This window comes from Papaver somniferum, unplaced genomic scaffold (genome assembly GCF_003573695.1).
Source record: "Papaver somniferum cultivar HN1 unplaced genomic scaffold, ASM357369v1 unplaced-scaffold_117, whole genome shotgun sequence".
In the NCBI taxonomy this organism is placed as follows: Eukaryota; Viridiplantae; Streptophyta; class Magnoliopsida; order Ranunculales; family Papaveraceae; genus Papaver; species Papaver somniferum.
This window is the reverse complement of record NW_020620714.1, coordinates 9,272,935-9,289,039: the sequence shown is the minus strand read 5'-3', so window position 1 is coordinate 9,289,039 and position 16,105 is coordinate 9,272,935. Positions and strand designations below refer to the sequence as shown.

The 16,105-nt window shown below is 37.2% G+C and overlaps 3 protein-coding genes across 3 annotated transcripts; all 3 read right to left on the bottom strand.

Moving 5' to 3' along the window:
* Positions 1-1,997: 1,997 nt before the first annotated feature.
* LOC113329813 (putative F-box protein At1g32420) lies at positions 1,998-3,049 on the bottom strand. Its single transcript, XM_026576637.1, has 2 exons — positions 2,069-3,049; positions 1,998-2,015 (listed from the first exon to the last, which is right to left on the bottom strand). Exons 1-2 carry the CDS (start codon positions 3,047-3,049, stop codon positions 1,998-2,000), a joined length of 999 nt encoding a protein of 332 aa, XP_026432422.1.
* An 8,746-nt stretch (positions 3,050-11,795) lies between these two features.
* LOC113329812 (cell wall / vacuolar inhibitor of fructosidase 2-like) lies at positions 11,796-12,281 on the bottom strand. The gene has a single exon (XM_026576636.1). It carries the CDS (start codon positions 12,279-12,281, stop codon positions 11,796-11,798), a length of 486 nt encoding a protein of 161 aa, XP_026432421.1.
* A 1,076-nt stretch (positions 12,282-13,357) lies between these two features.
* On the bottom strand, positions 13,358-14,758 carry LOC113329811 (putative F-box protein At1g32420). Its single transcript, XM_026576635.1, has one exon. The coding sequence runs from the start codon at positions 14,756-14,758 to the stop codon at positions 13,358-13,360; it is 1,401 nt and encodes a 466-aa protein (XP_026432420.1).
* Positions 14,759-16,105: the final 1,347 nt, after the last annotated feature.

The following is a 16,105-nucleotide window of genomic DNA, read 5'->3' as shown; positions in this document are numbered from 1 at the left end:
TAAAGATTTGGGGTTCAAGTTCATACATGATCTAGTCCGAGATGTCGTCGCAGATATGTATTTCAAAGCATGTGCTTCCGCACGTAAAGAAGTCGATTTAGGATTCTTAAATGACGACAACCGTGATTTGAAACCTACTGATATTCTTGTTCATAATTGGGAGAACGGTCGGGATGTTTGTCTAGACGTAACAGGTGTTTCACCTTTCACTGGTGGTGGTGTTCGCACTTTCACGCCGGGTCATGCCATTGCTGCTGCAATTACTCGCAAAAGACACAAATATCTAGACAAGTGTGTTGCGCATGGCTATGGATTTGGCTTTTTCGACTCTCGGCGAGTTTGGTGAAGATACAATAAACTTCTTAAAAAGATTGAAAAACTGCCTCAACAACAATGATTCTAATAGCAAGGCGGGTAGCTTTTTATTTCACCGACTAGGGATTGCCATTCAAAAGGTTGTCGGAGCGCAGCTTGTCGCTAGACTCCCGGCCAGCTTCATGTAAAAACATTGTATATTTTTTGAGCAAATAGATTATTTAACATTCTTAATACACTAGAATTTAGAGGAAAAATTGACCGAAAAAAGATTGGTTGTTCAATTCAACAGAGAATGCATGGACCGGGAAAAGCTTCAAACCTGTGGTATTATCCAGCCTAAACTACTATACACGTCTTTTGAGTCCATCAAACCTGTGGTATTATCCAGCCTAAACTAGCTACTATACACGTCTTTTGAGTTCGAGTTCATCAAACCTGTGGTATACACGTCCAAGGCTTCCGCCAGAGTCACTCCATAACTCTCTACTTCCTAGTCTCATGACATTCCGCGGGGATTCAGTTCAGTGTCTAATAATTGTCCAATCCAACCATCTTTTAGCCCCCACTTGGGTTACAAGCTAACGTTGCTTAGCTCGGCGGTAAAATCGGATTTGTAATTCTTTACAAGGAACGATATTCGTTTTTATTTTCTGATGTGATACTAAAACAAATTCAGAAAATGAGATTAGGGTCTCTTTATATAATACTACTAGTAATTTTAACAGAGAAGGACCGTGCTTTTTTGCAGCAGCATATATTCTAGTGGAAACCCGGGTTTAGGGTTTTGGAGCAGGTCAAACATAATAGCAAATGCATCTATATTATCCAAAAAGAGGGTACAAGGTTCCCACCGTTTATCTGGTTGGTCTGGAATTTACATTTCCGAGTAGGAAATTTATCCAGCATATATACATTGCAGTCAAAAAAGAGGTTACTGAATTCCCACTTACATTAGACTAAACATCATCAACATCTATTATTGTCTTACTATCATCCAAAAAGAGAACTTTGCATCACTTCAGTTGTTTCATATCTTGCACCTTCCATCAGGTTGTCCGTGCTCCATAGATATTCCCTGTCACATCCAACATAACAATTTCCAATCCATTAGTATCGAGAAAGCGAGGATGAGTATCAGTTTAAATGTATATGCAAAGTTAATTAAGTGTTCATATGATGATGTGTGTGTAATTTGCTAAAGAAATATTAATGTGACGAGTTCTTACGAGTTATAAGATACGCCACTGCCACTACCACAAACCTTAAGGGGGAATTAATTTATCAAGGAAAAATGGAAATATATTCAAACAGAAGGAACACTTACCAGAATGTAAGATACGCCACTTCAACTTCTTCTTTGCTTCTGATTAATGGGCAAAAGGCTCTCGAAAGAAGTTGAGAATTTCATATACGAACCATTTCGAACTGAAGAGGGGATCCTGCTGACCTCGATTGCGGTGAATGTCTTGTTGTTCAGGTCATAATAATAAATAATGCAGGCAGAGTCTTCTCCAATATCTAACCATTCTGGTAGTATGACTATTTGGTGCATCTCCGGACCTGTATAAAAACTCCAAGCAACATCACTGTTCCAAGAAAAAGGTAATGCGATAGTATGCTCAGTCCATTTCTCCCCAAAAGTACCCATATTTGTACTTATAGTCTTTCTCCCGTTGTCATCATACTCGGTATCTTCTCTGTATACCCAAATCTTGGCAACGTAAGCACTATATCTGCAAGCTATTGCTACATGCCCATTCACTTCTAACAAGTCGGCATGTTGATTAAACCAATCATCAGAAGGAGGGCTACGGAGGATGAGATTAGGAATTGTAATCGTTCTGAACTTTTCAATACTGACATCAAATGCAACCAATACGGCATCACCATTTTGCCAACCACCATACCAACTACAACTCAAAAACTTATCAGTGCAATAATAAATGTAACCGTTCACATAAACAGAAGAAGGCAAGATGTAGTCAATACCCCAAGGCAGGAACTCATCTATCCTTCGCCATGCATTGTCTCCTACGGTCAAGACCTCGCAAACTTGATTGTCAGCATAGGTGGACAATTGACCTGGGTGCTGAAATAAACGATGACAAATACACAATACTTTGTGTTTTTTAGTAACCGGATCGAATCCAAATTGATAGATTTTATGAAGAGAAAAGCCTGCTGATTGTTCTTCCGATGGCAAGTGTAATGTCGATTTAACACCCGGTGTTCTCTCTCTAGTGCTGAGGTTGTATACGCAAACAACTGACTTGTCTTGGTTAACAAAACAGACTAAGCCGTTTACAGGTCCCAGAATCCCACTACTTTGAGATGATTTTATCTTCCTTGTACTGTGAACTTCTCCTTCGCTTCCTTGATCTCTAATTAGATTGGCTGTTAAAACTAGCTGATCATGTATGTTTCTATGCAGATTCAGATTGTACGGATTATTTGGATCCCTTCGTGGTGTGCGTGGTATCACCAAAAGGAGAGCTGGACGTGCTAAGTGTAAATCAGTAAAAGATGGATCTTCTTCGATTAAGGACAACCAAGATTTAGATACACATTTGAAACGCATAAGTGACTTGACAGGGAGTCCGGTTAGAATCTCACATTTAATTACATCTTCATTAATGACACTACTACTTCTACCATCAGTACTAGTATTACCAGCAACGACTGAAATAACATCTATATTCTCATTATCACCACTAACTATAGATTTCAGCATTCTTGAAAGAAGCTTGCAAAATATTACACAGAAGGATATTGTTGAAGTTGGACTTACAAGTGCTTACTTGGGTCAATTGAAGAAGAGAACCTTGACAATCAACTTCAATTTGTCTGTGACTATGTACTATCTACTTCTTTCTGAGTTTCTTTTTATGGTTGGAACGAAGCAATTGGGTCCATTCCAGGTGTCCTTAGGTTCTACATGTGGCACAAGTTGAATGGTCGGTTTCACTGTTTATTGGACACATGCGGTGTTTTTTACAGATATAGGATGATGACTCATGAAACATAGTCTACGTATATAGCTAGGAATTTACGTTGGATTCATCCCATTTGTTGGAGGGACTTGCAGTGGGTTTATTTACTGTTGTACGAAACAGTATCTGCTGACTGACATTGATAGATCAGACCAAAACTTATCTTGTGAGTCTTGTCTAACTTGCAACGCACGGTAATGTTCATGTTTCTTTGTGCTAGTAGACGCCAATCTCGCTAGTCATCGCTAAACATAAAACATATGGGGGTTACTTCAATTAACGAAGTCCTTGGGATTATGACATGATGCATTGCATGGACGTTGGAACTAACATTAATCTACATAATATTTTACCAACAACAAAATAAATTTAAATGAAACAATAGATAAACCGCCGTTTCCTCAACGTATCAAAAGAAAAAAATTGATTCATGATATAAGAAGACACATGACATATGTTCCTAGGGCCCAGGCATTGCTTGATGGTGTAAGAAGAGAAGAATGTGTATCTCTAAATTAATTGCCAATTAAGTTGAGAACATTATTGAGTTTTGAGGCTAAATCAAGTAGGGTTTTGTTATTTAGAAGCTAATTCGGTAATTATTGTTTGAGTTTTGTTAACTTGTGTACCCATGCACAAGTTTGCCGCATACTGGGCATGTACCAACTTTGTTGAACCAAGGTATTAAACATCTCGAGTGAAATGCATGTTCTCACCATATCCTGAGAACATCACTGCCCTTAGAAAACTCATCCAAACATATTTCACAAGTTTGTCCATGAAAATGATCAAAATCATCTGTAAACACCATACGACCATGTATGGCACTGAATAATAAAGCTCCCTTTGGGAGAAGGGTACCCCCGTAAGGGTTATCTTCTCTTATAATACAACTCTTACGACAAAAACTTAACTAATGCTCCGCTTCACAATCATCGTCCAGATCAAATACAGATACAATAGTAATATGCGTAAGAATGACTACAAATTTCGGTTTAGTTTCAATTAGGTTTGCTGCAATTTTTTTTGCAGTACGATGATACTCGACGTTTAAAGAAATTTAAAAACCTGGCGTCAGAATTGCCGTTTTTGCAGGTGTACATGGATAAAAGAGAGTCGGCATCACAATGGGGAAAGACATCCTTGGCAAGTAGATCGTCCAAGTCGACCTGAAACAATCTCCATGACGATAGGAATTGATTACGTGGTCCATCCTTACATGGAGATGAAATGTGAAGGTGGTTCAGAAGTAAACCACTCCTAGTGTAGTGCGATAAACCCGCTTTGTTCTAACTTGAACCTCAACAAAAACTCTAGTAACGGCAGAAGGATATTCCACCTTTCCTTTGCTTAGATGTCGAATAGGATCCTTGTAATCCATATAAGGATAGAATCCCGAAAATGGCATCTTTATTTATAAGATATAAAGAACTGTCCCCGATGTCTCGGTGGTGGTGTGGTAAAGTTATAAGATAATTTCAATGACTTGCAGAGTAATAACAGTATTGTGGTAAGTTGAAGAGTAACGATACCAATGGCCTTTAAAACTCGTCACCAAATCCTTTATTGATCAAAAAATAATTTTGGCACTTTTTGATGAGCGATAGACTTGTAATTCTAGTAATGAGACCGTCGCAGACCCGCAGATCCAAACATTTTTTCCCAAATAACTTTTTGATGCGCATGTATAGTGGGTTATTGGATGATACTGAAAATGAATCACACACCTTGTTTGTCAAGCTTGTTTTTTTGCGCATCAATAGATATAGAAAGTCATCCAATACATCATCAACATCATATGCAACATCTCTGAGATCTTCTAACCAATCTTGCAAAGATTCAGTTATTTTGAAATTCTCACAATCCTTCGTTACTGCTTGAATCCTGATAAATTTCTTTTCAAGATTTTCCAGATCATTTTTGAAACCCCAAGCGAGACTCTTAATCTTTTGAGTTATGGATGGAACCAATACCCTCAAGAGCTCAGTTACAACTTTAGCAGTAACTCCGGTGGTTATAGCGGTGTAATCAAATTATAAGTTTAAGCAGGAAGAAAAGAAAATTTAGGATCAGCGATTGTGTGGTATGAGCAACTAACATGTTAAAAGGATTACGGCAAATATGAGCAAGGATAAGATTATTGTAGTGAGTGGACATAAAACACGTAGTTCAAAGCAAAAACAACTTTCTCCCCGAATTCAATTTTTCTCTAAAAAAAAATCGTCAGTTCATTTGTGCGGTTTACATTCATGCTCGGCTGTTAAAAAGTCGTTGGCTTTTTGCTCAGGAAAATCCACATTTTCCTCGGCTCTTTCGAAGTGGTGTCTTAAATAAAAAGAGGAAAATTCATCAAAACTTTAAGCGCATTAAGTTTTCATATCCCCCAATTGCGTGTTATTTTTAAAGATAAAAATTCATCAAAACATTAATCATCGTTCTATCCAACGAATATTTACAGTCCAAGATGAGGTTACCCATCAGTTCCCAGTTACACTGTTCATTAATGTTAGTCATAAAAAAATGTATGTTGCCTATTAGGAAACTTATCCAGCATATACTCACGGTCCCGAAAGAGGTTACTGCGATCCCACATACATTAGACTAAACATTACCAATATCTATTATCATCTTACTGTAGCCCAAAAAGAGAAATTTGCAGAGCTTCATCTGTTTCATATATTGCACCTTCCATCTGGCTGTCCATGCCCCACAGAGGTACAGACATTGCCTGGCTCACAAGACGTAATAATTCCCAACCCCGTTAGTATCTACAGGCGAAGAAGCCTCGCTGTAAATGTACAAACTTGTGATAATGCATGGTGGTACTTGATTTTTTCCCAGCAGTTTTAACATCAGAGCAGCACATTTGAGAAACTTAATTGACAGCCATCATCTGGTTCTGTCTTCTTTTGTCAAAGAGCTAGAACATCAGCAATTACGGATTTGACAAGTAACTGGCCATGTTTTATCACAATGTGGTGTCACAAAACATGAAAAATATTCAATCCTTGAGATTCTAAAACTGACTCGACAAGCAAGATGTTACACAACAGATTGCACTGCCAAAAACACACACAGTGCAGAAAGAGCATTTTAGATAGTTATATGCATTTTTTGCGATTCTCCTGCTGCGTGGCAGAATCTTACGTGCGTCTCCATAAAATGGATTCACTACGCAGGCCATTTCATCTGAAACTGATGTATATTCAAGAAACCTTTAAGGATCACTAGATAGAAACAATCGTACCAAAGCACTCCAGAACTCTAACCCGCCCTATGCAGTACGTATGTCATACTTTGTCATTCAAAATAACTTCACCAACAAACACGTATTGTATGGTCAATCATATAATGTTCATAGATGACATCAACATTCAACAAGCTATATAAATTTTGTTGTCATTGACTCATAGAAACCCTGCTTCCCTATCATGCAATTCTATTTTCCGAGAATGCAATTCGGATTTTGATTTATTTATTTCTTTTTGGATTATATGCAGAAGTAGGCCTCGTCTGGACCCTCACTTTCATTTCTAGGCCACTTTTTTTATTTCTTGCAAAACTAGTCAATTTATCGCGTTGACTTGTCAATATCTCGCCAAAATATCATATAGGGAGATCTCATACATGTGGTAAGATTACTGAAATGTCCTTCACACGTGTGTGTCAGTCACGTGTTCGATCTCATTCATTCTTCTTCTTCTTATCTTCTTCTTCTTTGTTTTCTTCTCCTTCCGTTTTCTTTCTTCTGCTCATTAGTGAAGAAAAAGGGTTTGATAGAAATTGAGAAGCAAAGTAGATTAAGGTTCAGTTTGTGAAGAAAGTATTGATGGTGTTTGGCAGTGATGGTTTCGATAATCGAAGACTAGGGTTGAATTCGAACTGAAATTGGGTTCTTGGTGCTGGTTTTGAATGATTCTGTTGATATCATCCTCCGTTTGTTTTCTGCTGACTCTCTGCGAGTCGTGTGTTATGTCTATCTAAGTACATCAGATGTTGAGGTGGTATGATTGTTGAAGAAGATGGTGTGGTTGAGGTTTATGAAGAAAATCAATTAGAGATTTTACGGTTTCGGGATTAATCTGATAAAATCAGAGTTAGGGTTTGGCATGAAATTGAGAAATGAATTGAGATCTTAATGGATGAGGAAAAGAGGGGTTGTTGATGAATTGTTGATATGAAGCAGTTCTGGGAGAATAGTTGGGAATTGAGTTACGGTTTCTGAGAAATGGAATCAGAGTTCAATTTGAGGATGAATAAGAAGAAGTTAGAAGATGGGTTGTTCTAATTGATGTTTGATTGAAGCTGTCCTGAAGATGAATCAAAAAATTAGGGTTTGCTGGTGATTTCAGTTATATGAGAAGAGTATGTAGAAGCTGTTGATGCTGAATTGATGGAAACAATGAAGAGTAATTCAAGATTAAAGAAGATTGGTGGTGGTGCTGGAGTTGATTGAAGTCAGGAAACCGAGAGAAGGGTTCGATAGAATTTGTTATGAAGATTGAGAACTGTTGGTGATGATGGGAGTATTTTGGTGTTGGATGAAATAATTTGGTGGGATGTTGTAGCCTTGAGAAGAATTGCAGAATCCAGTTAAGAAAGAACAAGAATTGAATTATATTTGCTGGAATGGATTTATCTTGAGGTAATTGTTCTTCTCAGTGAAAGGATTGTATGAGATGCATGAACCGTAAATTGGTGGTGTTGATAGCTAGAGAATGGTGGTGTTATGCATAATAAGTTATGCAGTTCGGCATGTTTGCTTTTACTGCATATCCAGTTATGCATGATAAGTTATGCAGTTCAGCATGTTTGCTTTTACTGCATAACCAGTTATGCATGATAAATTACGGAGTTCAGCATGTTTGCTTTTACTGCATAACAAGTTATGCATGATAAGTTACGCAGTTATGCATAGTTGTTTATACTGCATAATCAGTTATGCATAATAAGCTACGCAGTTATGCATATTTGATTTTACTACATAACAAGTTATGCATGATAAGTTACGCAGTTATGCATAGTTGTTTTTACTGCATAACAAGTTATGCATAATAAGTTATGCAATTCTGCATAGTTGATTTTACTGCATAACCAGTTATGCATTGTAAGCTACACAGTTCAGCATGTTTTCTTTTATTGCATAACAAGTTATGCATGATAAGTTACGCAGTTATGCATAGTTGTTTTTACTGCATAAGCAGTTATGCATAATAAGTTATGCAGTTCTGCATAGTTGATTTTATTGCATAACCAGTTATGCATAATAAGCTATGCAGTTATGCATAGTTGATTTTACTACATAAGCAGTTATGCACATTATTTTTTTTGGGCCTGCGCCTAAGTTCGCCTAACGTAAAATACGAGGAATAGCTGCAGATTCTGCTATTTATCTTTTTTTCCACCCTTATGCGTCCACCGTCTCGAAAGTCTGAAGTCTCAAATACTGTACTAAATTGTAAGCTTTAGGTTAGGCAATTGTCTGGGTTAGGGCCATGTTCCCATTTTATGTCACTATTCAGAAGGCAAAAAGGGTCTTCAGTCTCAATGTCATTCCCATTCTTCGTACTTTTCTGTAATGTCTGTTGCATTCATTCCGACCGGTGCAGCGTTGCTTCTTTACTGATGATGTATGCTCAGGCAATTCAATGAGTTTAGCAAGCACTGAATGTTCAATAGATTTGAAGGACTAAAACGTCTTTTTAGCTAAGAAGATATGGACAACTGGAAGATAACTGCAGCTAACTTTCCATCCATCACTTTTGGTCAAAATTTGCCTAGTCTAGCAATAAATAAAAAAAGTGGCATAGAAATGAAAAGCACCAAAAAAAACGGGCCTATTTTTGTAAAAAGCCCTTTCTTTTTTAGCCAAAAGAAATCAAGATACGAGCTTCGAAGTCATGTTGTGGTTATCAACAATAAAGGCTTCCAATTTCAGGTAGTAGTGATTTTTAAACAATACTGATTAAAGTGGCTCAACACTGTTTTTCACTTGCCTAATAACTAGGTCTTTAGTTAAGATGCCCAACTGCAACTACCACGAACCTCAATCAAAACAACATTTACTTAGTTTACTGACAAAACATGGAATTAAATTCAAAGAGAAAGAACGGTTACCAGAATGCCAGACTTTTAGAAAGAGAGTCACTCGGTCTCTTGTTGAATATTTGAGTGAGGAGCCTCACTACTGATTCTCCACTTCTGAATGGGAAAAAGGCTTTCTACAAAAGTTGAAGCCGACTGAATACAACGGCCATTTGGAATAGAAGAGGGGATCCCACTGACTTCAATTTCGGTGAACGTTTTCTTCTTCAGGTCATAAGAATAAAGAGTGGCAGAGTTTATTCCCCTATCTAACCGTTGAACAGATTTTATGAGTATTTGATGCATACCCGCACCAGTGTAGCACCCCCAGCTTAGATTACAGTCCCAAGAAAAAGGTAATGTGATAGTATCTTCAGTCCAGTTCTCCCCAAGATTACCAGAAATTGTAGTTTTAGTTCTCTTCCCCCTTATTATCATACTCAGTATCTCCGTTGTATACCCAAAGCTTGAAAATATAATCACTCATTCTGCAAGATATAGCTGTGTGCCCGTCCACTTCTAACAAGCTGGCACGTGGAATACGATCAGAGGGCCGGTTATTGAGGAAGAGATTAGAGATTGGAATCATACTGAAATTCTCACTACCCACATCAAATGCAACTAAGACAGCATTCACTATCATCCCAATTGCCTCTCATAAACTTAGAGGTGAAGAAATAAATAGAACCATTCACATAAACAGAAGGATATAAGAAGCTAAAATCACAAGGCGGGACCTCATCAATCCTTCTCCATGCATTATCTCCTACAGTCAACACCTCGCAAACTATATGTTGATCACCAAGGTGGTTCTGTCCTGGTTGCTGTTGCGGACTCTTACGGCAAACACACAATATTTTGTGGTTTTTACTAACCGGATCAAATCCAATTTCATATCCGCCAATTGTTCCTGCCAAAAGAAAAGCATACCTTTGGCATAAATGTTGATTTAACACAAGTGACCTCTCTAGTGCTGATGTTGTATACGTGAACCTTAGACCTTAATCTGTCAACAAAACAGACCAAACCATTTGCAGGTCCACGAACCTCGGCGCAACTAAATGATTGTGTGTTCAGTATACTTTGTATTTCTGCTTTTCTTCCATCTCTACTTAGACTGGCTGTTAAAACTAACTCATTGCTGGTCATCAATGGTTTCCTTGGAAACGATCTTGGGAGTGGAATCACCAAAAGGAGAGCTGGACGAGCTTTTGAGCGTTCAAAATGTAAATCAGCAAAGCATGGATCATCTTCGATTAGTGACAACCAAGTTTTAGATACGCATTTGAAACGCGTAAGGGACTTAACAGGTAGTCGACTTAGTATCTCACATTTAATTATATCTTCATCTTCATCATCAACAGCAACACTACTTCTACCATTACCACTGCCAATAGTATTTGAAACATATGCATTCTTATTATCACAACCAATTACACACTTATCCATCCTTGGAATCAGACTAACAACACTGCTGCTACTACTGTTCTCAGTATTACCACTAAGTGTAGACTTGTCCATTTTTTTTAAATCAGACCTAGAAATTTCTCAAATTTGATGGTATTCTAAGACAGTTTAGGAGCAATTGTAACTTGGAATTAAGTGGAAACGGAAATTTAATAAAATACAAAGCTTCAGAAAATCAGAGATTTGCAGTCTATATGAGCTTAAACTTACAGTGTTTGCTGCAATTGATTTACAGAATCACCCTTATTTTGCAGCATAAAGATCGATCTCCTCCAGTTACGCCCTGATAAACAAACTTGAAAACCCTAAAAGAAAATTGGGGATTCTTCGAAAAAGAGAGAGACAGGAAGATCACATACGGCGGAAACAGGAAAGAAGAGTGATGATTTTTTCGATGAAAATAAAGACAGCGCTTTGCATATATGCATGCCTCGGAAATGTTACACGTAGATTAAGAAAAGTTGCTCGGAAAAAATGTCACACCACTACGTGTCACATTGAACACCAGGAAATGCATAAGTTTAAATGTATAAGCAACAAAATTAGTGTCCATCCTTGCTCATATGTCACAAACCATGATAAAAGTCTAATCGTTTGGATTCTAATACCTCGCACCCATTATAAAATTGACCACCAGGATATATTAAAACAAAACCGGTAGCTCTGGAAAAAAGACACGGGACAAACGGCAAACAATACGTGCATCTGCATTCTCGCGTAGTGCAGAAAGAGCATTCTCAATTGATGGAGATTCTTAAAGACGTCACAAAATGAGTAGTAGTCCTAATTCCTAAATAATTCAACGTAAAGTCTTTGTTCAGAGAAAATGATGATAATTTAGGTCCATTTCATAACATATAACCTTACACGATCTTGGAACAGTGAAAGAATGAAGAAGAAAAAAAATCATAAACAAACACTAAGTAATAATTCGCATTATCGAACAAACATTGATGAGATGACAGAGCAAATTCCAGCCAGTAGTTTCAAATCTGTATTCCTCTTAGTCATTTGTGAATGTAATGATGAAGATATCATCTTTGTTGCATTCAAGCTATGCTGGCAATGGACTGCGGACTGAGCAGCAATATCCGCGTACTGCTCAAGCTCATAAGTATCAGAGTCCAAGTCGGCGAGGGCTGCGTCAAGTGCATTCTCTGCCTTTTGGTAATCGAGGCTACATTGTTTCAGACCCTCCTCCTGTGTTACACCGTGATCGGTAATGAATTTTAGTGTGTTCGTGGCATTGGTGCTTGCTAAACGAAAAGAGATATAAGCTAGCCCAACTGTGTTAGCGTCTGAAGCTTGAGGATCGGTGTATATGGCGTCTTTGCAGAACTTAGGGTTTGGGGTTTGATTGCAGATTGAATCCACTCGCTCGTTCGATTCTTCTCCTGCAGTTCTATTAAACAGAGAGATCATAATTATCAGAGAAAGGACAAAAACAAAATTATGATTGCAATTACCCATTTGGAAGGAGATGCTCTTAAGAATTTTTTTTCTTTTTTTTTTCTTTTTGGAAGCACTCTTAAGATTTCTGATCTTATATTGTTGTTGTTGGTCTTTTTATAAGCACATCCACCCCTATTTTAGCCCACTTATATTTAGCTAATGAGACTGGAAACGTATGTGTAGGAATGACAAGTTTCAGTTTTTATTGTTTGTCGTCGTTATTGGAATTATGATGTGAAATCCATTCACAGCCGTCAGAACCTAAACAAACGATGACTTCGGAAGAAAACTTATAAACAAAGACTTTACAACTCTTTTCATGTTAGTAATGGCATGACTTTCACTATCCTTAAAATATGAACTGTCCCAATGTTCTAAAAATAATATTGCTCCCAAATTTGTCAATTACACACCCTAATTTTTTAGTAACTTGTTCTGTGTTAGGAGTTTAAGTTTTATTAGGAAGTTGTTTTGCTTGCTTATCAAGTCTCCCTAGTTATTTAAATACGGTGCAAAGCCATGAGCAATGTACATCAAAGAGAACTCACGTTATCTTTTGTTTTAAGTCTTTGATATCATATTTTCTACATCTGGTATTAGAATTCTTGTTCAAGTTATCTTTTGTTTTAAGTCTTTGATATCATATTAGATGTATTAGAGCAAGAAGATCTTAGGCCTGTGGTATAGTCTGTGAAAAAGATGACATCTAATATTGACATAGTGGTGTGGGATATTGTTAACACATGATACACAGAACCAGCAGAGGAAGCCGCACTTACTGAAATTCAGAGCACTCTCTTAACTAAAAATAAAACAAAACAAAATTCTAAAGCAACATATATTCTTCATCAAGGAATTCATGAGTCTATCATGGACAGAGTTGTATATATCAAAGAAGTTAAGAAGGCTCGGGATGCTTAGACAAACTATTATGGAAAAGAAATTACAAGAAAGAAACACAGATTACTACACAGTTCCAATCAGTTCCGCAGCAGTCCTGCATCTACTGTAAAGAACGCTTACCAGAATGTGAGACTTTTGGAGAATCACTCGACCCCTTGTTGAATATTTGAGTGAGGAGTCTCACTGCTAATAATCCGCTTCTGAATGGGAAAAAGGCTCTCTACATAAGTTGAAGCCAACTGAATACGACGGCCATTTGGAATAGAAGAGGGCATTCCACTGACTTCAATTTCGGTGAACGTCTTCTTCTTCAGGTCGTAAGAATAAAAAGTGGCATAGTTTATTCCTCTATCTAACCATTGAACAGATCGTATGAGTAATTGGTGCATTCCCGCACCAGTATAGAAATCCCAACTTAGATCATAGTCCCAAGGAGAAGGTAATGTGATAGTATCTTCAGTCCAGTTCTCCTCAAGATTACAAGAAATTCTAGTTTTAGTCTTCTTCCACTTGCTATCATACTCATTATATTCTTCGTATACCCAAAGTTTGACAACACAATCAGTCTCTTCACAAGCTATAGCTGCGTGCCCATCCACTTCTAATAGGTTGACACGTCGATAATAACGAGTAGAAGACTGGTTATTGAGGATGAGATTAGGGATTGTAATCACTCTGAACTTCTCATTACTGACATCAAACGCAACTAAGACAGCATCACCATTATCCCAATGGCCACTCGCAAACTTAGAGGTGCAATAATATATAAACCCGTTCACATAAACAGAAAGAAAGAGGTTAAAATCACAAAGCGGGACCTCATCAATCCTTCTCCATTCATTATCTCCTACAGTCAAGACCTCGCAAACTATCTGTTTATCACCAAGGTGTTTCTGTCCCGGTTGCTCATTCTTACGACAAGCACACAATACTTTGTGTTTTTTACTGACCGAATCAAATCCAATTTCATATCCATACCAACCTGTCATGCCAAAAGATAAGCATACCTTTGGCATAAATGTTGATTCAACACACATGACCTCTCTAGTGCTGATGTTGTATATGCGAGCATGAGACCTTAATCTGTCAACACAACAGACCAAACCATTTGCAGGTCCGCGAATCTCGGCGCAGCAAAATGATTCTGTCTTCAGTATACTGCATATTTCTGCTCTGCTTCTATCTCTACTTAGATTAGCAGTTAAAACTAACTCATTGCTAATCCTGAACAGGTTATCTGGATCATAACTTGGCAGTGGAATCACCAAAAGGAGTGCTGGGCGTGCTTTTGAGCGCTCAAAATGTAAATCAGCAAAGTATGGATCATCTTCGATTAGTGACAGCCAAGTTTTAGATACGCATTTGAAACGCATAAGTGACTTAACAGGTAGTCTGCTCAGTATCTCACATTTTATTATAACTTCATCATCAACAGCAACATTTCTTCTAGTATTACCACTAATTACACACTTCTCCATCCAAGGAACCAAACTAACAACACTGCTATTGTTCTCAGTATCACCACTAACTTCAGAATTCTCCATTTTTTTTTTGAAATCAGACCTATAAATTTCTCGATTATGATAGGTATTCTAATTTACTTTAGGAGCAATTTAGTAAAAATAGAAAGCTTCACAAAACATAGAGTAAAGATTTGCAGTATAGATGAGCTTAAACTTACAGTGTTTGGTACAATTGATATACAGACAACCCTTTTTTATGCGGCTTAACAATCGATCTGCTACAGTTATGCCCTAACTATTGAACCCTAAAAGAAATTGGGGCTATTTGATTTTTGAATAAGAAAGAAACAGGAAGATCACATATGATTTTCATTTTTTTTTGGTCGATAAAAACAAAGACTTTTCTCGGTGACAGATGTGCCCCGGAAATTTTACACGTGGTGTAATGACAAGAATGAATTTTGGAAGAATGCATTGGACGGAGCTGTGCAACGCGCACTTCGGTTCTTTGGTATTCTCCCCCACATCTTTTGGTATTCCCCCACACACGAAGCAAATTAGTACCCCCTATTAGATTAAATAATCACGCAACAAAAGTAATCCGTTATTGAGGCGGCATGGTTTATAAGCGAGGAATATTCTAATAGGACAAAAAGGATCGTTACATGATCATTCAAGATGTCCTTTATAAAAAAAATACTGAAAATGACAAATTAACCCTCATAATTGATAACCTAGTTTAGTGAAGATAATCAAGTTTAGTGTTAATGATTAATCTCACTTATATTAACTCAAAATCAAAACCAAAATCAAAATTTTAGAGTTAAAAAAAAAAAAAAAGTTTAAAAGAGAAGGTCAATCTCAATCAATTGAAGAAATCAACCAACAAAATGAAGAACCAGGACCTGAAAATGACCGGGTATACTTCTAAATTAGTACCAACTAACTTTTTGTTGCTCAAAGTTATCTAAAGTACGTAAAAAAATCAATTTTTTGACATTTTCAAAGCTAATTACGGTTGGAATTTTGCTCATAACCAAGCGTAAATCGAAGTTACGGTTCGTAAAAGATGAAAAACCAACCGTAACTGGTGAAATTTGAAGAAAATCCAATCGTAAAACCAGTTACGGTTGGTAACTAAATGCTCGATACCAACCGTAACTCAGTTATGGTTGGTAACCAAATGCTCGATACCAACCGTAATGAGTTACGGTTCGTAAACTAAAATGATTACCAACCAAAACTGAAGAAAATTCTCAGATATAAGAACATGCGGTTGGTAGTTGAACTATTACCAACCGTAAAAACATCAAAATATCCAGTTACGGTTCGTAATTGAGTTAAAATCAACCTTAACTCACATAAACCCAGAAATTTCAACTTCAATTTTCATCTAAAACCTTAATTTTTGATATAAATTAAACTTAA

Excerpts from the sequence above, each read along its gene's own strand:
- LOC113329813 (XM_026576637.1), bottom strand. The coding sequence starts at position 3,049 with ATGCTGAAATCTATAGTTAGTGGTGATAATGAGAATATAGATGTTATT.
- LOC113329812 (XM_026576636.1), bottom strand. The coding sequence starts at position 12,281 with ATGATCTCTCTGTTTAATAGAACTGCAGGAGAAGAATCGAACGAGCGA.
- LOC113329811 (XM_026576635.1), bottom strand. The coding sequence starts at position 14,758 with ATGGAGAATTCTGAAGTTAGTGGTGATACTGAGAACAATAGCAGTGTT.